The sequence below is a fragment of the Lottia gigantea genome (assembly GCF_000327385.1).
Source record: "Lottia gigantea unplaced genomic scaffold LOTGIsca_108, whole genome shotgun sequence".
Lineage (NCBI taxonomy): Eukaryota > Metazoa > Mollusca > Gastropoda > Lottiidae > Lottia > Lottia gigantea.
Window position 1 is genome coordinate 741,537 of NW_008706957.1, and position 27,080 is coordinate 768,616.

A 27,080-nucleotide genomic window follows, 5' to 3' on the forward strand; every position below is an offset into this window, starting at 1 on the left:
AGTCAAATTATGGAGAAAAAAAAATCACAGAATAGTCTTTGCCCTTATATGTTGGTGGCAATTATGGAGTATTTATCATGACTGATAGTTATCAGAGCTATGATTTGAACAAAGGTTACAAAACAGAATATTTTTCCAGTTTTCATGCTTAAAACCTATTTTGATAACATGAAACACATACATTGTAGAAATCTTATTATTTATTTTGGATAAGAAATCAAAATAATTTTTGAGGTTAACTTTCAAAAATTAGACTTTTAGTTTATGGGCAAAGTTAGTGAACAACGCTTCTTGAAACAAACATTCCAAACTCGTCTTGAAGTGTAGACATGAGAATAAGTTCTACTTGTCTAACTTCAGTTGGGACACAGGCTGGATTATATAGGTCAGTTGTCTGAAGATCGCATAGCGTGAAACTCTGAGTAATATTTCTAAATCCATTGATTGATTTACAAGTATGGAAATTTACACAATGTATATTATTACCAATAATAATAATGTTATTTTACATTATTTTCTATAAATTCATATGTCAAACTAGCTATTATGCTTAATGATGTGTACATGCATATATTGTTTTTTATTGCCAGTGACATTAGAAAATAATATTTTCAATTGAAAGCTTATAATATATGACATTTAAAACCTAGTACAAAAACTCAATCTATATTATTTAACTTCAGTGCTAGATTCTCACACACCTTTTACAAAATATCAACCTTTCAAATCATTAAATTTCACGTTTGAATACAGCTCTTTTAAACAATAATTACTCAACAAAATTCCTCATGCATAAATTTATGTATATTTTACATGCATATTTAGATTTGAATAATAATCAGCTATAGAATTTATTGAGCTCTTGAGTTTATAACATCAATAGTTGTACATACAGGTGTTCAAAATGATTGTCATAAGATATGAAAACACTCTAAAACATACTCTAATAGTACAAATTCAAATTATTATAATACATTTTATCATCATGAATGCTTGAATGCAATTTATTTGAGATTTTTTAATTTGCAAATTCCATTTTTGGAATGGTTAAACCCAAGCCTCTAATCATACAGTCAGTGATGCATTTTGAGCTGATTTAGCAAACCTCTTGAAAGTACAGAACTTAGCATTCCTTTATCTTTCCTATGGTATGATATCAATTCCTCTTATTAAATTAAGAATTTAACAACTTGGCTTACCTGTTGAATGGGACTTTGAGCCTGGAATAAGATACGGCGGCCTAATAATTCAGCAAATATACACCCTACAGACCATATATCTACCCCAGAACCATAATGTTTAGCACCCATTAATATTTCAGGTGCTCTGTAATATTGGGTCACAACTTCTTGTGTCATGTGTATGGCTTCATCTGGTTCTTCTATTCGAGCTAAACCGAAGTCACAGATCTGAAATATAAGAAGCATTTCATCAATATACCCATACAGAAATGTACAGTCTGTAGGCTCCGTACTTCTTTTTAAAGTACATTTGAATTTGTACTCAAAACTCAGTAAGACAAAAAGGTACCAGGAATTCAAAATCTTATTTGTCACCAGTTTTACTAGTATTTATTGAAGATTTAGTTTAGTTTTTTATGTTCAAATTCAAGTACTAACTATGTTTCTTTATTTGTGACCTAGGCCAGTGTTTCTATGAACTTCCTCACTCTTAATATATTAGTATTTCAAACAAAATATATTTGCAAAAATTTTACTACAAGGCAGTTAAAGTGAATTGTTATCTAATTGATAATCAGACTGAAATGAAATAAATGATATGAATGTAGTTTTACGTCCTATTTTCAGCACCATGTGGGCTAATGAAGACAGACAATGCCATGCAGGGTACAATGAGGGAAATTTTGCCAGGACAGCAGCATTAGCCTGCTCTTTTTCCATTTCCAACTGCCGAGGGATCTTTAATGTGCACAGCCTGTTGCACACAGGGCCTCGATTTACTGTATTGAAAATCTTTAACCTATCATTACCTCATCAATCTTATTTAAATAAAAGACTAAGTCAAGTTGATTTTGTACAAGTAAATTCAGTATAAATCTTGAATAAATAAATCGTTATAATTTTAATCCAATATTAGGCTCAGTATTTTCAAGGTTGTTTAGTTCGCCATTGTTACTTGATTTAATATTTCTTTGGCTTTATGGCGCAATATTTGAAATAAAGTTAATTCAATTGACCCTTAATGTGCAGTGCATAGCACTGCGATAATTGAATGTGCAGAGAATATTGAGATATTAAACACCGGTTCACTTCAATTCTTCAAAGAAAAACAATGAAAGACTGAATTCTGTGTGAGAATGAAGAGATATTGACAGTACAATAAAAGTTGTCTATAGAAGAAGTGCAGTCAATGTGAATACCTGCGCTATAAATAATGCACCAGCTATGATCAATGAACCTTCCACTTCTATTTATAGACAAGTAACATCTGGAGAAGATTTTCTATTCACCCTGGAGGATAAGTGACTTATCATTTTTCATGTTTAACTACAGTAAGCATTATCTTCTTGAAATATTCCTTTCAGCTGATCAAAGTTATGGCATGTTCTACTCTTTGAAAATACATACTGTAGGAAACGGTATCTAAAGTCAAGAATCCTGCAACCAGTCTAAAAGGTTTGCAATATTAACCATTTCAGCAATTTAGGGCATTAAAAACTCCTATTTTGATTCATGTTGACTCTTAACTGATCTGTAAGCTAAAATTCTGGTCATGTAGGAGTAATTTAACATAACTTGACTTGAATGGTATAATATCATTATATGGTCAAGTTTTATTTCACAGAATTACTATAACCTCTGCAGATCTTCAAAAGGGAAATATTTAAAATTGAACCTATATATCTACCTATAGGCATCTCTAACACACTTAAGCCAGACTGTCCTATAATAGCTTTCCTCATTCAAACAACACATCTTTACTAATATAATCTATCAGAAGATTCCTCCACTCCAAAAACCCCTTTTACAGTACAAAATTTATCCATGTAATGTGAACGGTCGAGGGTTCTGAGAACAGTTCCAATTCTGGCCCACCTCAGTGGTCTCAAATTAGTGTAATGTAAACGGTAACCCTGAGAATGCTTTACTGTGCATGTGACAAGCGACCTTCACCTTTTCCCAGGGAATTTCGTCATTATTCAGTGAAATTGTTAATTTGGTTACATCACGGGTTTAATTTTAACTTCTTCAAGAAGAGTTCCACAGATAACCCTGCCGAGAACGCATTTCATTTACACTACAGCTGAAGAACTGTTCTCAAACCACTTGAGTTTACTGTTCACAATTATGTAAATGGACACATTTTATTGCGGCCTGGTCTGGAACGAGAACGGAACGCTTTATAGCGGCCTGGTGTAAAAGGGGCTAAACACACTCCCTGATTAATCCAATAATAACAGATTTGAATACTTATAATATAATAGATTATGTTGGCAGTGTTTTATAACTATTATTCAGGCTAGTTTATTGTATGAACATGAATGAACAGGTTGAAGTGGTTTTATTATAAACTAGACTACTAATATAACACTGTTAGTCAACTTGAACAATCAAAGGTTACCACTAGATAAATACATAAAAACTTATCAATACATGTATTATCTTTTCTCTGCAAATCATTGGTTTCAATACTTCATATACCAAGGTCATACTTGAATTAAACTTGAATAACTTATAAAAATGATAAATTTGAAGCAACGATAATAGATTATTTTGATTATTTTACCCAGCCCCAATAATGCTTATATAATACAATTGTCAGTCAAGTGGGCAGATATTTGCTTAAATAACAATATTGACCCTAATAAAATCTTAGTACCTATTAATATATGTAAAGAGAGATTATTGTGAATAAAGTATGTCAAGTTTCTAGGTCAATACAGAATTAGGACAACCATCTGACTAGTTGATTATAAGTCAATAAGTTGTTATTCTATTGATAACCTACATCATTTTAACTCAATCAATTGTTGTAGGTAAAATTTTGACACATGATTTGCTGGCTTGTGACTTCGTTTTTAAAGGGATACTGTCGTTGAAATGTATTTCTTTAACAGCTGACAGAGCTCAATTTCAGCTATCTATAACATTTTCATAATTTAAATCTGGCATTAAGTTCTCTAACAATTCAACAAAAATATACCAATTAAATTCAGACTTATTATTTAGATTCCGATGACATCATTTTGAAAATATGTTAACACCATGGAAATAACAACAGTATGACTACCAAGTTACATTTTTATTGAATTGTAGAAGAACAGAAAAAACAGATTTTAAATTTGACAAGTGATACAGTAAGCTATATATACTGAGCTCTATAATCTGTAAAGGAAACTATTTAGATGATTATAACTCTAATAAACATGTTAATTGAAATTAATAGCCTTGCTACATATTAAATAGTATACCAAAGTAGTGAATCATAGATCATAATCATTTAGTACTATTATCAACATAACTTACAGTACATACTACTAATTGTTTATAATATCTGACCTCTAATAATAAAACAGTAGGTATCTAGATTACTATGTTAGTACTTATAACAAACCTAGTTTATTACTGTCCACTACTTAACTATGCTAGTCCACAAGTTTTACATGAATTCAATATTTAAAGTTCATTTGTAACATTTATTAGATGAGAAGTAGATATCAGATGAAGATCCTATTTTGAAGCAGAAGTCCAATTCATTTTCTTTTAACAACAAGTTTTGAAGTGAAAATTTGTTCTCCTGAATGGGCCACTAAATACAAGTAAGAACATACAGTGTGCAATGCAGGGAATTTTGAAACTCCTCAAAAGTTAGCTATGGTTAAACTGACCCACCTAGACTTCCAGGGCAACAAGGAAATGATGCATCCTGAAATAATTTGAGAGAATCAAACCCTCCCTTCTCCGAAAATATAAGTAGTAATTAATATATAAAACTTAGTAGAATATAAGTACTAACCTTTAAACAACAATTACTATTGACTAATAAATTGCCTGGTTTAATATCTCGATGTAAAACTCTCGCAGAGTGGAGGTATTTTAAACCTGTAAAAACAAAAGATATCATCTTTTAACATTGTACAGAACTGCTGTAAACGTTATGGCATTGGGTTCTCAAGACTTCTTGTCAAGCCCCTGATGAACTGTATTCGCTAGCAAATCGTTTCATGTACAAATACCATGATACATGAAAGGTGACTATTGCTGTCAAGGTATAAGTATGAAGCTATAGAAGAATAGCTTGACATTTTGAAGATGGACAAACATGAGCAACTATTACAAATACAACAAAAAGTTGGTCTGTATGTATCAGAAGTGAAAAGGCAAAATTGTTTTGATCACTTTTTTTTGTTCTATATCCGTCTGCTTCAGTGAAAAATCAAAACATACTTACCCCTGAGTATTTGATAAAGAAAGACTTTAACATGGTCGGATGTAAGAGGCTGCGGTGAGACAATAATTTTATGGAGATCACTTTGTAATAACTCAGTCACAACGTATCTGATATAATGGTTAAGGAATAGAAAGCTGTCAAATTCATAAGAGAAATGAATTCAAAATTATATACAAAGTAACACAGTTTATCAATTATTTATATTGTTCCTTTTAATCCAAATTTTGTTTTAGATATTTAAAAAAACAATGGTCATCATTCAGATACAACCACTTTGGCATAAAACAGGTAAAAATTAAAAAAAGCACTTTAATTTTCACCATCTACCCATAATTTTGAACACGAATTCCATTTTTGATTGAAACTGAAGCACTCCAGCTATAGAGCAGTTTCATTTTTCTCAGTTTTATCTCAGATCTTAAGTTTTAGAAAGAATTGTTGAAAATCTCTTTCAGTAAGCAAATGGTCACAGAGAGAAGTCTAGATATACATGGATGTAGTGTATAACTTATAAAGTTCATAAAAAGGAATTTGCAAAAAAAGATTACATTAAGGATTGTCTGTTCATTCTATGAAGGCAATAGACCTGACTATGGTTTTATTTGTTTATCAGTGTGGTGTTCAAAAGAACATTCTGTTATTTGCAAATAAAAAATTTATAATCATAATGAGACATCCTCGTGCCACCATACATTAGACAACAATGTCCTTGAGTTATCGGTTGTTTATAATCAAAATTGGCTGTCATTTTTCTTATTTGTTACTGTGCGCATTATTATTCTAATTAAAACATGTTATAAGGATTACAATTTTAGCGTTACACAACGTATTTTGTTTACTATTAATCTAATAGTGTCATTTCAAGGTTCAGGTGACCTTATTTAGAGGGAAAAAATATTGGAAATTTTTCAGCCTTGGAAGTAATGTTATACCTGAAGGGACTTCCATTGTCAGTATATTGTAGTCTGCTCATTTCATCAACAATAAATGATGTTTCAATGACTTATTTTTAAACATTTCTTTCATGAATAACTCATTATGAATTTAAATAATCATCAAAGGTTGAAAATCACTACCAGACCATTTAGAGCTCCATCTAGACATGACAGGCAAATTCAATCAACTTGACATTCCTAATTGATGACTTGCATGTCAATACGCTCCAGATACAAACAAAACCAGACATTCCTAGACATTTGACACTGAATAAAATATCTGAATAGTAAAATATTGACAAGCCATGTATTTTGTAGTTTAAAATATTGACAATGAGTTTCTATGTCATACAGGATAGAAAATGTGACAGTTAATACTATATTATGTAGACTTGGTTATTGATCTTTCTACATTGACTTCCACTTGCACATCTAATTAACTTCAAACTTGTTGTTTTAAATTCATATTGGTATAAATTGGTATACTGAAAAGGGATCTTGATCTGTAATTTTTGCCAGTACAAGAATAAATATGTCTGGCTTAAAAAGTTAAATTTTCAAGAGATTTTTCCAAACTTTCAATATTATCATTTTGGCTTTATTAATATATAGTAACTGTAAGAATGCATATAGTTCAAAGTTTTTCTTACAATATGTTTGCAATTATTTACTTTAATAAAGGTAATTAAATGAAATTCCATAAATTCTCAGACTTTTTCGAACATGATCATTCCCTACAGTACATAGAACTTCCACAATACGAATTACCGATAAAAAAAACTTCATCCTATATAATTAAGCAGATCTAGAGCACCATTCCCCTTTGCAAATGTTGACAAGCAATTACTTCAAAAAAAGTAATTGCAAAGATAAAGTTTCTTATCTAATGTCTTCGGTAATGATTCATGTTTTTGAGTACCGGTACATACATGTGCAGTATCCTAGGTCTTTGTTGCAAGCATGTCTACGCTCGTCACTCCCAACAATTAATGGTAGAGTGGAGTGGCTTTCCCAGGTTGCTCTATCCTCGATGGGTAAGGGCTGGCCAAACTGTATCAATCCTCAGACAAATTCTGTCAAAAATATCTTTAATCGTATAAAGAATTAAAGGTAAAAACTTAAACACGTCCAGATCCAAGGCTGCTTACAACGATCTTGCTATCCATAGACGAACTATTAAATTAAGGCGAACTTCGCCATATTTATAGGTCTGGGTCATATGACATCCCTAGTGCCACCATGTGAAGACAAAAGCAATGAATAACCAGACACTCAAACGGAAGTTGAAAATATAAACAATGCTAAAAGGACGGATTGGATTTGGAATATAAGTGCTGGTTATTACACATGATGTAAATTGCACTATAAAAATTACCTATAATAACTCGATTTAAACCAGATTTACAGCACAATAACCCTTCAAAATTGTTTTCAAGCAATTACAGTTTCTTCAAGAAATGTGGTTGCAATGGGAAATAGATTTATATCATGTAAGTCTTTTGTCATGATTCATGTTTTCCAGTACATAAATTACCTGTAAAAAAATTGATCCTATATATAAATCTAATCTACAGTTTAATTACTCTTCAAAAAGGTTTACAGGCAATTACTTCAATAAAGGTAATTGCAGTGGTACATGAGATTTATATCAATAGTCTTCAGTCGTGATTCAAGTTTTTCAGTACATGTATGTAAAACTGCACTACAATCTTGTACATAAATCATAGATAAAAATGATAATGCCATGATGTGAACCTGGGTGCTCTGATGTTTGAGTCCCGAGCTTTAAAATAAATACTTCATGTTTAGAAATTACTAGTACAATAAACTCTTAAAGGACTCCCAATCTAAACCTCATTATATTTCTCTTGGTTAGAAATGTCAATAATCAACTCCAATAGGATAACTAGATCTAGGTCATGACGGCCTAGTTTTATTACCAGACTATGTAGGACGGCTCATATCAAATAATAACCTGCTGGAAAGAATATGATAGTCATTTTGGGTACTTCTAAATGGACTATGATCATCCATTACTGCCAATTGTGTATATATAATAATCATGCATAAAAACATATTAGCAATCTCCCAGTGGTGATAATAGTCCTGACTTCCATGTCACCTTTGATGAATTGTAAGAGTACATGTTGTCAAATTTGATTTTGAAAAAGGTAGATGGTTGTACTTTATTGACTAGTAAAGAAAATTTTAGAACTATATCTAAAAGGGTCACTGACATGCTCAATCAGAAAATGTTTGTTAATTCCAAATCTCTGTCACAGCTATTTCAATAGATTGTCATGTTTGTTTTTTTCCTATAAAATGACACATCTGATTAAAGTGACCAATCAAGATAGGTCATGAAATATTCATGACATGCAAACACTCCTAATGAGTTGTCCCAGGTGAGTAAATTAATATACCAATATGGACTTGCTGACAATATCATGATGCCAATAGTTGTAAGAAGGTTATTACAGTCTATACTTCCATAAGGGATACATTTTTGTTGAATTGCAGGAAAACCAGATATAAGAGTTCCAATATGATAAGTGATACAGAAAAACGGATTCTGATCTATCAATCTAACAGCTGGTACAGCAAATATCAAAATGCCAATTCTATACATTCTAGTTCATATTCCAATAGGTGACCATTAAGAATGTGTATGTATTGCTCATTTTGCTCTGATACTAAAAAAATATCAGAATTTTTAAAAAGAACTAATGAATTAGATGTGTTAATATTCATTATAATAATCTTGAAACTGATCATATATAAAATATTGGTGTGCCTTTTGTACACTCATTTTGAAATAAATCCTCAAAATCTATCCAATTATAGAAGTTGAGTGGTAGAAATTGATTAGGTAGTGAAGAATATAAAAGACTAGAGTCACGAAGTTAATGAAAGGATTAAGTTGTAAATGTTTTATCAATCAGATGAGAAAATAACTTGATGTTCAATAGATATAGCAGGTGTTAATCATAAACTACCCTTCCTCTACCAGTTTATATGTGGGCTGCCATTTAATACACAAGGAAAGGAGAAAAGAGTATTATGTCCTACTTTTTACCCCTTGAGCCATGGCCTCTTCTTTTTTAAAAGTGTTGACAGATCTTTATCAAGCTGTAGCATAAATGGGATTCAGTTCATTGAAATAGAATACTATGCAGTGTGCCATGAGGTAAATTTTGAAATGACAATTGTGTACTCTTTTTCTGACTAACACTTGGGTTCTCTGCCAGCATGCCAGCATAGATTCAATTTCTCCAAAATTTCTGTCCTGTGTGAAGAACTATTAATATAGTTTTTAATTTTCCATGATAAATTCAAAAATATCAATAACATTGTTTTCAAGTCATCCTATCTTACTCCATCTTCAAATATTACAATGACTAAGAAGACCAAGAAAGATCTAGACTACATATATACCTTGACCTGAATTTGAGTTTTCTTCGTTTTCATTCAAATGTTTTTTATGATTTGATATTCATCTATAAAGTTGTTTGTCCATCAAAACTATCCCTCCATGTATCTATTGTTGGTCACTTTTCTTTATCTAAGTTACACATAAACATGGGAATTGGGTTAAACACATAAAAATTATAAAGTTCACAACACACCCCCATTTTGTCAATGTAGGGATGGTAAGGTTAGATTATTTAGGGGTGTAATTAAATGGAGTATGAACTAGAGTAGGAAAAAGGAAATTAAGTACAAAGACATTTGAAGAAAAAAAGTCTAGAAATTTCAATATTATGTCTATCAATAAGTTTTAAAAACATGATGTTGGAGCATGTTTGTTGTGTATGTTGAGCAGGTATGACAGGCGTTGATTCTTACTCTTCTAGACACTCTATTTTTTTCATAATGAATCACTTATGATTGATATAATTCCTCATGTAAAAAGTTCATTAGCTGACTACCAATGTTAAAATTGGATTTTGGATTTCAGGTTTCCCTGTAAGTTAAAAAGACAACTCTTCTTTTCTTGAGACTTTTTTCGAAAAACTTTAATAGAAATAGAAAGTGAAATTACTAGTTTGAGATATTTTTGAAGGCATTATGAGATTTCCATAAATTTCTAGTACTTTTGAAGAATATTTACATATATAGTCGCAAATCAAAATGCGTAAATTGCGAACTGGCCGTTAGGTTCAAACAAAAGACAAAGACAATCAACATTTGACAATCAGTTATTGTGAAATAAAGACAAGGATTTTAGTTTCATTATATCACCATATCCTTATTGTTATCATTATTTAACATTAGTACACCCAGAAAAAAAACTTTCACACAACACAAATATCAAGTCATTATCCTATTATCAGGTTACACTGATATCACAAAGATCCTATTTTGATTGACTTATCTCATCAGAACAAAGGACTTGACAAAAAATAAAAATTTAAATAAAAACCTTAGCTAACGTTTGAATCATATTCAAAAATAACCTCTAGAAAAATAAACACAATGATGAGTTATAAAACATTACAAATACAAAATAAATCAAATTTGAAAGGAGACAATAGTAACTTTTGTTTTAGATCAGAAAAAAAATAGTAAACAATGCAATACTGAACAGTCATATAAAACCAGACATTTATTCAAACCTTAATCCACAAATCAAAGTCCAAAAATCTGACAAAATTAATGAGACAAACGCCACAAGCCATCCAGGATCACTTGGGACCTTTAGAAGAGAAATACAGTGGAGCCTTGTTAAAAAATCCATTCAAACGTGCGGTGTAACAAATAGTTTATAATAATTGACGAATAATTTCACATAGTAAATATTCCGTTCCCAGTAAAAAGCCTGCAGATATCAGGTTTTAATATAGTACATTGTTTCCAAGAAATGAGTCCAATATGACAGACTTTTATTGGTTAAAAATAATGTCACTAGAATGACCTGCGTTGGAAAACGTGTTAGATTATAATGGAGAACAAAAAATCAGAAAAAAAAGAAACAGTTACTATTGTTTTTAATTTTACTGATATAGAAGAGTCTTTATGCTCAATGAAATTCCAAAATTGAACAGAAAAAGACTTTGAAGTACCTTGCAGTGTTCAGATTTTCAACGCTAAATTGACTGTGTTATTTCACCGAAAAATCAATATTTCACTGTCTGGAATATTGAGATCAAAATATATCTAGAAAATATAGATAATAAATCAAGTATGAAAGCATTACTGGTTTTTAAAGAATTTCATAATTAATTACAACTATATATTATTAATTACCTTGTTTTTAATCAAGGGAAATCTACCAGACTTTACATCAACATTTATTGACCTAAATTAAATGGAAAATATTTTCTTTGTTTGAATGTCTACTTGGAGAGCAAATTTTTGTTCTAGTTCACAAAGATCAAAGTATTGAAAAACAAGTGTCCAAAAATAGAGAAAAAATCTCATACAATGGATTTTTACATCATACTTTGTGAGAGAAAGTTTTCCTGAAAACAGCATTTGAGTACTCTTAATTTGAACTTCTAACAGTGGGTGAAGGGGTCTTACTTGCAACCTTTTCCTGTCAGCTTCAATGACCTCAACTTGTCCCTCCTCCATGTGACTGGAGGTCCAGGGTTCAATCCTGGCATAGGTCGAGATATTACCTTTGGTTTTTTCAACAGGTTTGCCCTGTCAGTAATGCAGGTAAGAGGGGCTGACATGGAATAGCGTCTAATCGTTCGGATGGGACAAAAAAACAGTTGGAAATCGAAAAAGAGCAGGCTAATGCCTATCCTGGCAAAATTTCCCTCATTGCACCCTACATGGCGTTGCCTGTCTTCATTAGCTCACATGGTGCAGAAAAGTAGGACATTTTCATTTCACTTTCCTCCATATGACATTTTCACTCATTTTTTGTACATACTTCTACTATTTTTTTTTAAATATTTATTTTTAAATTACTATTATAAACATTGCGAGTCTAAGACTAGATCTAGAAGATAGGAGAACTGAGTAAGTAAACTTGAAAAAATATTTCAAAACTAGTATTATTTCAAAATTTTTCACTAAAAATATAAATACATATAGCTGACAGTAGGCAGCAACAACAATTGTACCATAACCAAATATTGTCTGAGCTTCTCAAATTGTCAAAACATTACTAGACTAGATCTAGAAGACAGAGGCAGAGAATTTGTTAGTAAACATCAGTCTAGGCAACTAGATTATGATGAAAATAGAAAGGGATATAAATAAGAAGGTTTAATAAAGAAAAGAGACAAGAAAGAAAGTGAAGAACATTGTCAACTAATTGAACGACTTTCTGTAGACAGATTCCTTGTTAACACTCAATCAATAACACTGTGATAATTTGCTGTAGGCGTAGGGTTCTAGTAACACTGTGTATTATTTTCATGAGAAAGTCGAGTCATGTTGTCTAAATCTAAGTGACATCACAACATTCAATATTGAATATTTGTCTGATTTACAATCTTAATATTATCTTGTACAATTTCGCTTGGCACAATGTAAGCTTACAATTTAATAAAAGGTAAGTCAATCCAAATTTCAACAAAAAATGAAGAATGCACGCAATAATATTTCTACAAAGCTTTTAAGTCACATGTAAAGCCATTTTTAAGTGATTTGCTGCCATTTAACAAATTTGACTTTTTGAGACCAGGGAGAGATTCAAAGTGGCTGTGAACTACGTTTGTGTGTGTTATTTACATAGAACCATGCGTAGTTTCTTAAGTCAGAAAAGGTGTCCTTTTAATGTATCCTTTCAGCATTTAGTATTTGTAGATTGTCATCATAGATGATATAAAATTGAGGATAATATCAAGTATTTTCCTGTTAACATTTTAATCAATTTTAAACAATACATTACATTATAATTTTGCATCAATGTGAGCTTTTTTGTACAATTTTCATTGTTACATTATGAATAAGCCTTGAAACAATACATGAATACTTGTTTTAGACAGTCAATTTGTACATTACTGCTATTTTCTTTATTGTTCTTTATACAATAAACTTGTAATGCATTTATCTTTTATAATCATTGTTATAATAGGCTCAGACAAAATAAGTTGTCTTCCTTTGAACATTGTTGTTTTATTTCAATGGGCTTTTTCTTTCAATAAGATAATATATATCATGATGTTTCATATCACAAGTTACTATAAAGATATTCAACAAATGAAATGCACTTTGCAATAAATGATTTGAATTCTTGGATTATACATTGTTATTAGTACGGTACCTTGTACATACACCAGGTCTAAACATGATTCGAAAGGCAATTTCGCCAGATCATAGAAAGTGTAATACAGACAGGTAAATCACCACCAATTTGCACCAAATTCTCTTTATGAACAAATTTATAGCCAGTAAAATTTATAAATACTAAGATGACCCTCTCCTACTGATATTAATAGAGAGTCAATCTTTGATTTAAACTTGTACGTGTGTAATCAAAACTAGTTCTGGCACAATATATCATTGAATCGATGTATCTCAATACAACCTGCAAGATAGGCGTATCGTATCGCAACGTCTCATATAGCTACTTGGCAATACCTTTTATTCCATAAAAAGTGAGGATTTTTACAAGTTGTTAATTATGATATTACAATTTTTTCACTGAAATTATTAGAAACTTTTTATAAGACAGTGGATGCTAACCACTTCTATCAACTATATTTCCAAATATCACAGTTAAAATGTAATAAATTAACAAATATTGAAACTTTGAAGATAATTTCATCCTATTACCCCATATCACCATATGTATCAAATCATAACCCTTGTAACGCAAAAGTATCGTATCATGGCATGATTGACGATACCCAGAACTAATTTAAACCTACATTTTGAAATGATTTAGTCACAAATTCTATTTTTGAAGCAGAAAAATCCCCGAGAAGTAATTCAATATCAAAGTTTAGTCAGGAAGTAAAATAGAAATATGTTATAGAAATACAGCTCCAGACAGTTGAAACAATGGAATTCTATATATAGACACAAATCACTTCTTTATGTTATGTTTTATATTGAAGAATGTTAATGTTTGAATTTGATGAGCACTACTTTAAACAGTCTTATACAAATCAAAGACTTGTATAAAACAATGCCTTTCTAGCTTGACCAATTTTAAAAGTATGTCAAATCCAGACACTAACAAGAAAGCATTCACCAATTTATTAGCTGGTAGACAAATATAATGTTAAATGTTTATAGACACCTATCAATCAATAATCAATAGGTCTATGGAGGATATTGACTTCCTAGTACTTCTTAATCTAGTACTTTGATAGTCATAAGTACCAGTACCTGGTACCGAAATGAAAAACACTGATTTCGATCTTAAGTACCGTACTATTACTTAATTTGGGACAAATGAAGGCAAAGTAACAATACATTTATGGTAATGGTTAGGAAATTGTATTTGAAAAAGTTTCTTAATGACTGAATTTTTCTAGAGTTATCAAAATCAAAATTTAACACCAATATGCAAAAGATTTGTAAAATTATAAGTCAATCTATGTTACCTTTGACCTTTGAAATAAGAAAATTTGTAAAAACAAAAGTGCATGAGTCAGTGATAGGAAGGGGTAATAAGTTTAAATTTTAATCAGAAAATAATCAGAATCCTATCATCTATGAACTAAAAACTTTTAATCGAAGGTCAACAAGTTTTATCACTAATAATCCTTAATCAAAGTTCAAAACTCAACATCAGTCAACCTAATTCTCAAATCCCTGTGGTCACCCGACCTATTTACAGACAGGCCCTGGAATCAATGAGAACCAAGAGAATATCAATCAATAAATATGATATTACTCAGATAGAAATAAGATCAGATTACATTCATCAGCAATAAAATAGGAGATAAACCTAGGCTTTCAAATAATGACATCAGTTTGAATTGCAAATTTTTACCATTATTCTATAAGCTTAGTTCTAGAAAGCTTTTACAATAATAAAACAGAATTAAAAACACACATATCTTATACCTTTACATTTCTTACAAAGGAAATTCCCTAGCTTACAAGTGGATACGATTTGAAAATTCCCAAAAAAAAAATTGATCAAATCATGAGATCACCAGACCACAAAATAATGGTGACCTCAAAAAAATTTGGTTGAGATTTTGTGAATTACAGAGACAATATAAGCAGGAAATCAGAATAGTGGAAGTGAATGACCCAGACAGTTCTTAGGAGTCTGCAGCCTTTTTTTCGAAAATCTCTTTCAAACAAACACGAATAATAACTATTTCGTTTTATATAAGATGAAAAGAATAAACAAAGAGTAAGCACATAAATTCATGATCCAAAAAAGTCACAATGTAACTAAAAATTTTAAATTTTGAATGGATAAAATTTATAAGCAATGTTTTTTTCCATTTTTGTGTAAATTACTGAATATTTTCACATATGCATGGATGATTAAATGTGATTATTATACAATTATGTGAATTATTTCAACTATGTAGAGCAGAATGTTAGAGACATATAGTCAAATTGTCTTATATATCAACTGTCTACATATTTCTTACTTCTAGGTCATTGGTACGTATTGCATTATATCATCAAAGTGATCAAGTCATACAATTAAATTTACCACATGATAGATCTGTGTAACACTTTTAAGAAATTAAGAATTAAGGTTATCTAAAACTAAACCCCTAATTTCACTAATCGCTAAACTAACCACCCTGACAGTCAAATTTCGGTCAACGTCAAGGCAAGACTTGGAATGTATCATTGGATTTGTTCATTATATCTCATCCAATCAAAGCCAATTCCTTAAGCAACGGTACAATGATCCTCATCATACTGTTGATTAAGGAACATGAGGTGACAATAGCTCCAACATGTTTCTTACGGGCACAGATTTAGATGGAATGGTCTGAATAGCTCAAGCTTTAGTTATTAACTCAAAATTAAGTGACCTGACAATACAAATGGAACCCATAAGTAATTAAACATGTATTGAAATTTGTCTTTTAAAGGATACATTTCTTGAAAGAAATCTATATGAGGTGGTTGTAATATATCTACTGACGATAATACCTGAAAATATAATGAATTAAAATACAGAATTTTACAGTCATGGAAATTAATCATATTGCTGAAAAATCTATGTTATCTTCTAGTGAGTTACGAACATGCATAATCTATGAAGTTGACTAAGATAATGGAAATTGCGGAGAATTAGTGACCAGTTCGATAGAAAATCCTAAAGAATAATCTAGTTACTTACATTGTCATGTTTAAAATGGCACAACATTTTTAACTCCCTATACACACGTTTACACGAAATCAGGTTTTGGAAGACATTTGGCATCTTCTTGAGAGCAACTCTCTTCCCATCTCTAGGATCAGTCACTGCCCTGAAAGAAGAAAATAACTTTTCATAAGTCAAATAGATCAATTTCAGACTCTTGAGTTATATTCTCTGATAATATAGTAGTGTGCCAGATATTAGTTTTCATATTGAACTACTGTCTGAGCAAATTTTTTGAAATTTTTGGGATATATTTGTTAAAATTATAATCTATTGTAAGCTTACAGTTACACATTGAAAAGAAACAATTTTCTCTCATAGAATTTTCAACCCAATATGACAGAGTGCTTATTATGATTTTATTTTTATCAACGCAAAGACATTATAAGATTTACAATACTATTTTGAGGCTGCTTTCAAATTGTAACAAAATAATTGGAATAATTCAAAAAACTTGTTATTCTTTAATTTGCTCAGAAAATAGAAACAAAATATCCAGATCATGTACAAAAGCTATTCAAATGTTGGATGATGTTTTGTATGTAATTACTATAAAATTAATTAGGAAATGAAATAGAGCTGAAATAACATGCGAATAATTATTCTATATATATATATCATATATCCATGATAATATCAATGATTAAAAAAAATAATGAAATGACAATAGAAAATGACAAAATAGATTAGCTTAACACTTGCATATATTGAAGACACTTTGTTGAAGTGGGATCGTAGGCAATTTCAATAAGGGTTAACTAAGAATTTGTGTTTTGAGTCGTCCTTCCTTTACAATAGCGACTGTCCTGGTGTGGATTTTGTATCCAAACCATGTGTATGAAAAGCAAGAGATGAGCTCTAATAATTCACAAAAATACCCCACCCCACTCCCCTCCCCTCAATACAAAATTAAATACTTATATATGAGGTAGTATTCTAGTCAAGTTGTCATTATTAGTGACAAGTTGAGGTCAATATGTGATCAGTATACAGGTTAAAAGCTCAATAGTTAGCTAGGTCAATAAATTCATGTTGAACTACATTATGGCAGGTACCTGTCAATGTCAACACCTAGTCTTAATTCTACTTTAACTAATGAGTTCATTTCAAAATTAACATTTACTAACGACAAACTTAAATGCTTTAACTTTATATTTCACCTTACATCTTTGATTGCATGCGACCCAAGTGTGTGCCAATTTTAAACCTTTTATTTTGAAATATTTATAAGTTATAAATGATAAAATATAGCACTTGTTGAAGTTCAATGAAATTTTACAACACTAAAGGAATTGTGAAAAGGTTTTTTTTAAATCTTTTATTTATATTGGGGACACTGATAGCATCAATTTGCACCATTCCAATTTTCAATCAGATGTCTGGTTCCATTATTTAAGTGTTTGATGACTTCATTAAAGTGCAAAATGCTTTATCACATGAGGCACTTCGCGATTTGTGACGTCATCAAACATTTTTAGTTTTTATCTCTTAATTAGTCAAATTAATTGATGATGCCATGTCACACTGAAAGTTTGAACAATATCCTTGTTAAGGGTTATAGAAAAATGACTCGCAAACCCTTGAAATAGTATGTACAAGCGTTAAATCAGAAATTACAGGCCTCTTATTTAGATATAAAACTCTAACAAAAAGCCTCAGATTCATGAATCTCAACACCTGATTATTCACTTAAAGATTTCAGAAAAAAATCAGTACTGAAGCAACTTTGCTCCGTTGCATGTTCAGAGTTCAAAACCAACATGCATTTAAAACATTTGACATGGAGGTGAGGTAGGTTAGTACAACCTAATGGTATAATGAACTCATTATAACTAACTAATCAATCAAAATAAACTAAGTTTAGCTGTTTTATAGTCTATTATCATTTTATACTTAAATTAAAATATATTTTAAATTTTAAACATCCTGTGTACTTTTATTTTTGTAAAGAACAAAACGATATTCTGTACCAGTAATTGAATACAAAATTAAATTTTTTCTTCTATTATCAAGTGAATTTTTTATTCAAATACAATGTATTAAAAAAATGTCTATATCTTATGTAAAATTGATTTATTGAGCAGTTATTTTAACAGTGAAGATATTTTCTTATTGAGTTATCCAATGCATTATATATACATCTCATGAATAATTTGACTGGTTTTTTCCTTCAATTTTAAATTGCAAAGCACATTTTTTTGCAAAAAAGGAGGAAATTTAGCATAATAGTTGTAAGTGTTGTATAATGCGATACTAAATAACAAACTGTACATTTCAACAGTTTTTACACAAAAAAATCACGATTCAGTTATGAGGACATATTATTTTCTGTCCTTCTTCTTATGGAAAAGAAATTTATCATGTTATGCTATGCTAAAAGGGACACGGCCATTCGTTTGACCAATTGTCAGAAACAGGAATTTTTGAAAGTTTAAAAAGATTACACTTGAGACTATGTCATATTAAGAAAAAATAGTATTTAGAAATGGAAATTGAATTTCTTTTTGAGGTACCAGTACATGTATATTTGAAGGAATTTTCATGCAGTTCTTCTAGAGACTATTTACATATATATTTATATATATTATATATTCAAGACCCAAAACAACCCCCAAAGATGGAAAACCATGACCTATAAAATTACATCCATGAAATTGGATAATTCAAAAATTATGATTTACATGTTAGGTAGGTAGATGACAATTGAATGTTTGCCACAGCAGATAGGTAGTTATATCATATATAATTTCTATTGATAAAAGATTAAATAATCTCTATATATAGCCTGATGAGTTATGAATAATGGATGTTATGATAATAAATGATTCATAATGAATATGGTCAGAAATTACACCTGTAGCTTTTATAATAGTACACCAACACCTGTCATATAGTAAACATGTCCACCTTCAGGTCAACGGTTACCATAGCAACATCTGTCAGTTTCTCATCTCATCTTCAATTTCATTGGTTGCCTTCCAATTCAAAAAAATTCAAATTTGATATCTTGACAATGCCATGAAATGCTAATTATGCAAATTCATGGAGTGAATACTATATAAGCTTATTCACTACTTTTGTACAGTATCAAAATTTTGAAAACAGCACACTTTATGTTTGAATTTTGGAGGATTCTGTTGGCACTTTTAAAACTGGGGAAAAAATTATACATCAAAATTTTGAGAACATTACACTCTTTCATGTATTTACTTGCTATGAAATAAAACTAACTGATGTAAAATATTTTATTGAACTTGTTGACAAATGACAAAGATTAAGTATTTGATTGTGTGTTCAAGAAACAGTCTACAATTAATAAGAGAAATTAAGAAATTTGTTTTGAGCGTCTGATTTCTTTATTTTTCTTTGTTCAAATCATCCCAGCTTGACAAGTGAACTTTTATCTGGTATGATTTTAGTAATTCAGTACATGTGAACTGCACCAACAAGTCAAACCTTTGTACTACAGTAACAAGTTGTTAGTCTATCCCACCATGGTCAGTTGAGATATATTGAGGTCAAACAAGGGACAATCATTGAAACTAACATATTAATACCACTCTATAGCTGACCATTAGAAATTGACCATCCATTCATTCAGTTATTAGGCATTTAAAGAGAAGTCAATAAAACCAAGGTCATTTTAAGGGAAGAATTTCATTTATATCTCATTAATTAAATCATTCTGTAGCCTGCCTAGAATTGCAATAAACCAACAAATCGTACTGAAGTATGTACACAATTAAAGGGATTGTAACAAGGTTTTCTAAATTTTGTATGTGTATCAGGGACACTTCATAACATCAATTTGCACTATTCCAATTTTAACCAGACCTTTGTGTTCCTGCAATTCCACTAATATAAAGCAGTTTATGACGTCACTAATCACGATGTCTTTATGTGATACAGCATATTTTGTGATTAGTAATGCTTAGTTTTAGTGGAGACGGAGAGCATTCTTACCACCAGCTTCTATACATAATGGATATAAATCATTGTTCCTTTTACATGACAAAAAGGACTGTTTCCCAAGTCATACATGTACTATGTTAACAAGCATGTTTTGTCTAGAGGTCAACAAACATACAAACTTGTTTACATGTTGGTTTTAATTTAAACATTTGGCCTACATTTCACCTTTTATTTTCAACCTCAATCAAACCAGTAGAAAAAATATTTGTTGATTTAGATTATGGTTGAGTAGTTTTTAGATCAGTTTAAAAGATTTCCTGTTTTTTATTAGTTTCTTGATCATCTTTTGCATCAGCTTAAAATGTGTTTTATTTAGGATAACACCTTCAAGGGATTGTAAAGAGATTTTCTAAACTTTTTATGTGTATCAGGGACACCGATGGCATCAATTTGCACCATCCCAATTTTCATTCAGACATTTGTGGTTCTTGCAATTCCACTAAAACTAATGTGTTTTATGATGTCATTAGAGAGGAGCTACTGGAAACTACTATTAACATATGCAGTTCTTTATAGTGACGTCATAAAATGCCTTAGTTTTAGTGGAATTGCAAGAACCAAATGTGCGAATGAAAATTGGAATGGTGCATATTGATGCCAATACACTAAAAAAGTTAAGAAAACGATATTGCCTTGATATGTATCCAGACCCAGACCCAGACCCAGACACCAATGTAAAACAGAACTACATTGGACCCACGACTTTAAAACCATGGCTCCACTGGGTATCAACGAATTCATTAATAGCTTTTTACCATCACTGGCCTGCTATATTTGCCCTATATCAAGATGAAAGTTGAAATATATCAATTAACATGTCAAAATGTTCAGCTCACAAATTCAAAAGCCCCTATTCCATTCTGATTCTAAAGATATTCTAAGATATATAATATTGTATGTGACAGGTGTTATTGTCATTAATATCCTACTATAAATTTATATTCACAAATTATAATAAATTGTTATATCATAGCGAATTTACTCACTATAAACTGCATAGTACTGGCAACAGATGCATAAGTAACAACATTAATCATATTTTTAATTCAAATGCTTTATACACAGTCTGTGGCAAGTTGGATTGACATGTAAAATGAAATGAGTTTTGTTTCCTACTTTTCTGATCCCATTTCTTTTGATGAGTGGCAACATCCAATAAGAGGAGGCAAATTTTCACAGAACAGCAGTATGGTAGCTAACACTTTGTTTGTGTAGTTATTTGTGTAGTTAACTTTAAATTGCACTGTCCTATCACCCAGCCCCTTGGTTCCATGGATCTGAACAACTATATATAGACCTGTCTGTCACTTTGACATTATAGACATATGATAGCCAAGGGAAACCAGATATTATCTCATCCTATGCCTATATCCAATCCCATAGTTATTGAGAAAGCATGCCATAGATTACTGCGCCAAGTTATCTCTCGAGAATGTGTGACATTGTTTTCAAGTCTGTCTACATGGCTATGCCTAGTTTATCATTGATCCAGATCACCACAAGGAGAGTTCAGATATTATGTCAGTGTAAAGAGTTTGGTAGTGTGTTGGTATCAGCCAATCACAGATGTTGAAGTACGGTACCGGTATGTTCTATTGGAATGAACAAAACATCATGTAATGGTATACCGGTACCATAATATATCAGAATTTGTTCTGTTATTCTGAATTTACTATCAAGCTGTTCTATTCCTAGTTCATACTAAGCTTACTAGTAGAAAACTATCATATTTAAAGCAATTTTTAGGAATTCTGGATTCCTAAACCATAATATGAATTACTCGCTCTGCAAAGTTTTTCAATATATAATTGCTAGAATTATGTGAAATTATGTTTCCACATCCCAGTTATTCAAACATCTTTCAAGACCCCCAAATATTTATATTACTTCATTGGCATATCTTAACAAGTAATAAATGTCTAGAATAAGAATCCCTTAATCTACTATTTGGACGACAAGTACCTGTATGGACCAGTTTAGTCATTCAAAATAGAATTGTATTCATAAAAACAAAAAATGTCACAAAAGAGACGACCTAATAAAAAGTTTATAGGTACAAGTCTGAACAAAAGATATTAAACAGTTCAGACAGACAGACACCATCACCATCTTATCTTACAAGTTATTTTCATACTAAATCTATATATAATCATTTAAAAAGCTTTCAACAACTCTCTTTTTTATCACTAATTCCATTGAGAAACGAGGACATTCATTGTCAAGTTATCATTTGATAGAGTATAGTCTGAATCCATCAATAGACCTCAATATACAGTCTATCTTTACTGTGGCCTCATTATATATTAAATGACCTATATCTGAAGCAGAATGACCTAATTTCCAAAATAGACCACACAAGATAGACAAAAGTAGTCATATTGGTTTAGGTGGAGAGGTATTTCCAATATAATTAAGATATAGTCTATGTAGACTAGACAGATAAATCATGTTAAAAATTTGGTTAGATATCTTAAAACTGTCTCAATAGCAAGATCCATATACAGCTAAATTTATTAAGGCTATGCTATTAGTTTCTTCTAAAGAAATAAATTTAAAATCTTTCCACAAATTGTCAATGTAGAAGTTGTTTGGGCAGGACAGTGAGGTTTTTAGGAATCAAGAAGTTAACAAATTTGTAAATATATCTACAGCCAAGACAGATTTATAAAGCTTTATGCTTGTCTCTGGATTGCCCAATTCATTTTTGTGATATATAACCTTATATTTGTTAGTTCAGTGTTTTGACCTAACCCTAAAGTTTTTCCATTTTTAAGCTTAACCTTATATTTTATAATCTTAAATCATCATTTTTAGATAAGGGTGGTTGTAACAAAAACAATACGAAGTGACAGGCTGAGGTGAAAATTCAGCTGCACTGGCGTGATATTTATAAATCATTTATATACAAGGTTTTAAATAGGGTTAGTGATATGCCATTACACTTTGTCTTCATAAATATAAGACTCCCTAGCAGGTGAAACATGGAGACTTTACACATGCTGAAAGTGACTAGACAAGTTGGCAGCAACTGATTTCCAAACAAAGGATCTGTATCATTAAATTGAGGTTACTTCAGCAAACTGTTAAAATAATTGCACACCTCAAAATGAAGGCTGATGACCTTTAAATAGGACTAAGTTCAAGTGTCAAGAAAACAATAGTAGTTAGTTTTACCATATGGTGACTGGGTATAAGGGGCTATAAAATGACCCCTACTGTATCAGACTAAGCTATACAGTCACTATTAACCTCTATTGTTATCATTTCGATCAACAACAATAGATTTGATAAACAAAGAGACCACATGTTTATATCATAAATATACCTTGCCTCAAGGATCAAAGGTTTTCAAGTTTACATTTAGCACATACTTAGAATGTTAAGGGGATTTTGAAGGTAAAAAGAGCTGTCGACTAATTAACACCTATATTAATTCATATTTCAACCTTAATTACCTGTCAGATTGCCTATAAACCAATATAACACCTGAAATCATTGTCCCTGTCATAAAGCTGCATACTTCAAAATGGCCCTACCCATTCCTCAAATGTAATTTGGTCACAATTAGGGCCAGACATAAATTTTCACTTTTTACAGAATTTTCACTACAAATACCACATAAGTCCAATAGGTATACTCTTGTTAACTGTACAACTACAAAGTGGAACCAATATGATTATAAGACATCATCAAATTTTCTACCATTTCTCTGTTCTCCAAACAGTAACGGGATAGGCTTATATCCTGAGTTTGTGCAAAGAATGGAAATTAGTAACTGGACCTCAAAAAATGGTGATAGTCAAAGTAGACTTTATTGATATTCAAATACCAGTACTGGCAAAAACAAACACCCCATCCCAACCTTCTTTATAAGTTTCATACATATTTAGTTGATTATCAAAACTTCTTATAGTACCGTATTAGTATCATGAATCACCACTCCTTGTTGACTAATGGTTTAATATAAAGATCATAGAGTTCAAGCAATGGCAATCTAATTGTGATTTCTTACTGTTGAAAATGACTCCTGCATTATCTTTTAAACAACATTCATGTTGACAAATTGAGAAAACCACATGCCATTACCTACTACCCGCCTTAAAAATGAGGCTGTAAGTAGGCCCAATCATGAGCCAGCTTGAAAATAACAAAAATTTATACCGATCAAGGTTTCAATTTAGTAATTAAGCTTACACAGATATAACATTCTGTCATCATTATGGGTTTTTCCATAATTCAAAAATATGTTCACTATAAGATTCAGTTCTGACTCTACTTTTAGATCTTTCAAAATATACCTCTATGAAATACTTGAACCAACGCATTAAAGAAGCCATAGTTGGTGCTTGATTAATTTACAGAAAATTTCCTTATGTACAGATCTACAGATCATTTCATAGTGGTTGGCATTTTCTACACCCCAAATATGCAGTCCAAGACTGTCAGTAGTAGTATTTTCGATTTCATATTCTGTTACTTAGGCGTGTGTTTACATTGTTGGGTAGGCCTAGTCAGTATTATTAGGTAGGCTACAAACAGACTAAAACTTTTAGACACTGACAGGACACCACCTCTCTTATTTCATCAGATCCCTTACAAGGTGTTCAAGTTTAAACACATCTGACAAAGGAATGTGACTTGCTCTACACTAGAGTTCAACCAAGGCAAATATAATAAAGGATGTGTCTAGCTGCAACCAACCAAACATTTGAGAGAAAACAGCACTTACCAAACTACACCAAATGCTCCATATCCGATAGGTCTGTCAGGTTGGGCATCTTGAGGCTGAACAACCTGGTAAAAAGGAACAGCTACAGCCGCTGCTAAGATAGCCTGTGGGTTAGGAGCACTATTCTGAGGGGTAGGGTAGGACATGATACGGGCGTGCCGAGTCCCTACCACCGCCATTACAACTCCGAAAAGCCAACGTTACACTCGCACAGAAATTTTACTAAACACATCAATTATCAAGAATAGAAACTTTGTGGGCCCATATCCAGTGAAATATCCTTTACGTAAATATCCTTTTGTCGTTTCCCAGTCTTCGGTCTAGTATGTTTGATGTTATAAAGTGAAGAAAATAATAAATGAAGCCGACAATATCGGGAGCACTGACTCACACGCGGCGAGAACAGCACACAAAGAAATCACGTGACAACGCCTCGATTTTCCCAAGATGCAACGAGATTATTATCGTTTCCTTTTCAGGTTTCAGCCACATGACCCCACTAAACACTATGTATTTCTACGTGAAAACAGCAATATCATCAAAGAAGATAGATAATTGTCGAATTTAAGACAAAAACCAACAAGTTTTAATTCATGACTAATTTGTTAAATAGCTACATTTGAAAAAATCATCTCCTTGAAACACGTGGATAGTTGCTTACCACGCCCCCTTATCATGACGTAGTATAAAGTAGGCGTGGTTTATGAAAAGGAGTGGTTTATGAGAAATTATTAGTCAGAAATGGTCTTTGTTAGTGATAAATACTGACTGATTGACGTAATATTTCAATTAATCAACCTAATAAAAATAAATTTCCGACAGACACGTTGTCATTTTTGTTAGAATTATCCGTAGAAAAGATTTTAAAATATTTTATTAGATTTTCAACTTAGTCCAGGCTAGTAGAATATGAAATTGAAAAATATGCCGCGGTTTTTAGAATAATCTAACAATGTCAAAAAAAGATAGCTTGCCAGGAAAGGTAACATTATACGTCCACTGGCAGCTCAGAGATGATAACTAAATCTTTTTTGACCAAAAATATATTACAGATCTTCATAATAACCAATATTCAAGAGAACCCCGAACATCTCATCAATTTAGAGACAGTTATGCTTTCAATTATCACACCCTTCTCGTGTCTGAAATTTTCAAAGAAGATCTCAACTACACAGACAAATTTGAACTCTACTGAGATCTCATTAATATATACCTGCATACGCTTTAACGGCCATCGTTACGATCTAGTACATGGCAAAAACAGACCGATTTCCAATCATTTTAACCAACCCGACCATTCCATTGAAGACTTGTTGATTAAGCCTATTGAAAAGATACAACCTATGCCGAATATCAAGCCAAAGCAAAGAAGATTACAACGCGAGAGTTATTGGATGGACCAACTTCAAACAGTATATCCTAATGGCTTAAATATTCAACACAACCAGATAATACCCTTTGTTACCACCTATAATCATACTGCCATTAATGCCTCTAATATCATCAGACGCCACTACCAGAATCTCCAAGACCAATAATATCCTCATGTCTACAGCATGAGACTTGTTACAGCTTACAGAAGAAATAAACATTTCAGTAATATCCTAGTCCATGTATTGGGATGCGCATAGAGATAAAATGAAACGTCACTTGTTGTATCAGTAGTTTTTGGTGGAATTGCAGGAACCATTGAAAATTGGCATGATGCAAATTGATGTTATCAGTGTCCCCGATGCACATACGTTTTTTAGAAAACCTCTTGACAATCCCTTTAAAATGT

The 27,080-nt window shown here is 31.3% G+C and overlaps 1 protein-coding gene across 1 annotated transcript in view; it reads right to left on the minus strand.

Annotated features, from left to right (window-relative positions):
• LOTGIDRAFT_136702 (hypothetical protein) overlaps window positions 1-25,446 on the minus strand; it is a gene marked incomplete at both ends in the record, with an annotated part of 32,675 nt that extends 7,229 nt beyond the window's left edge. Inside the window, 6 exons of the mRNA XM_009046916.1 lie at window positions 1,200-1,409; window positions 4,978-5,063; window positions 5,413-5,519; window positions 16,330-16,385; window positions 16,576-16,705; window positions 25,301-25,446. Of these exons, the coding sequence (XP_009045164.1) occupies window positions 1,200-1,409; window positions 4,978-5,063; window positions 5,413-5,519; window positions 16,330-16,385; window positions 16,576-16,705; window positions 25,301-25,446 (735 nt within the window). The remainder of the gene's footprint in view (window positions 1-1,199; window positions 1,410-4,977; window positions 5,064-5,412; window positions 5,520-16,329; window positions 16,386-16,575; window positions 16,706-25,300) is intronic.
• Window positions 25,447-27,080: the final 1,634 nt, after the last annotated feature.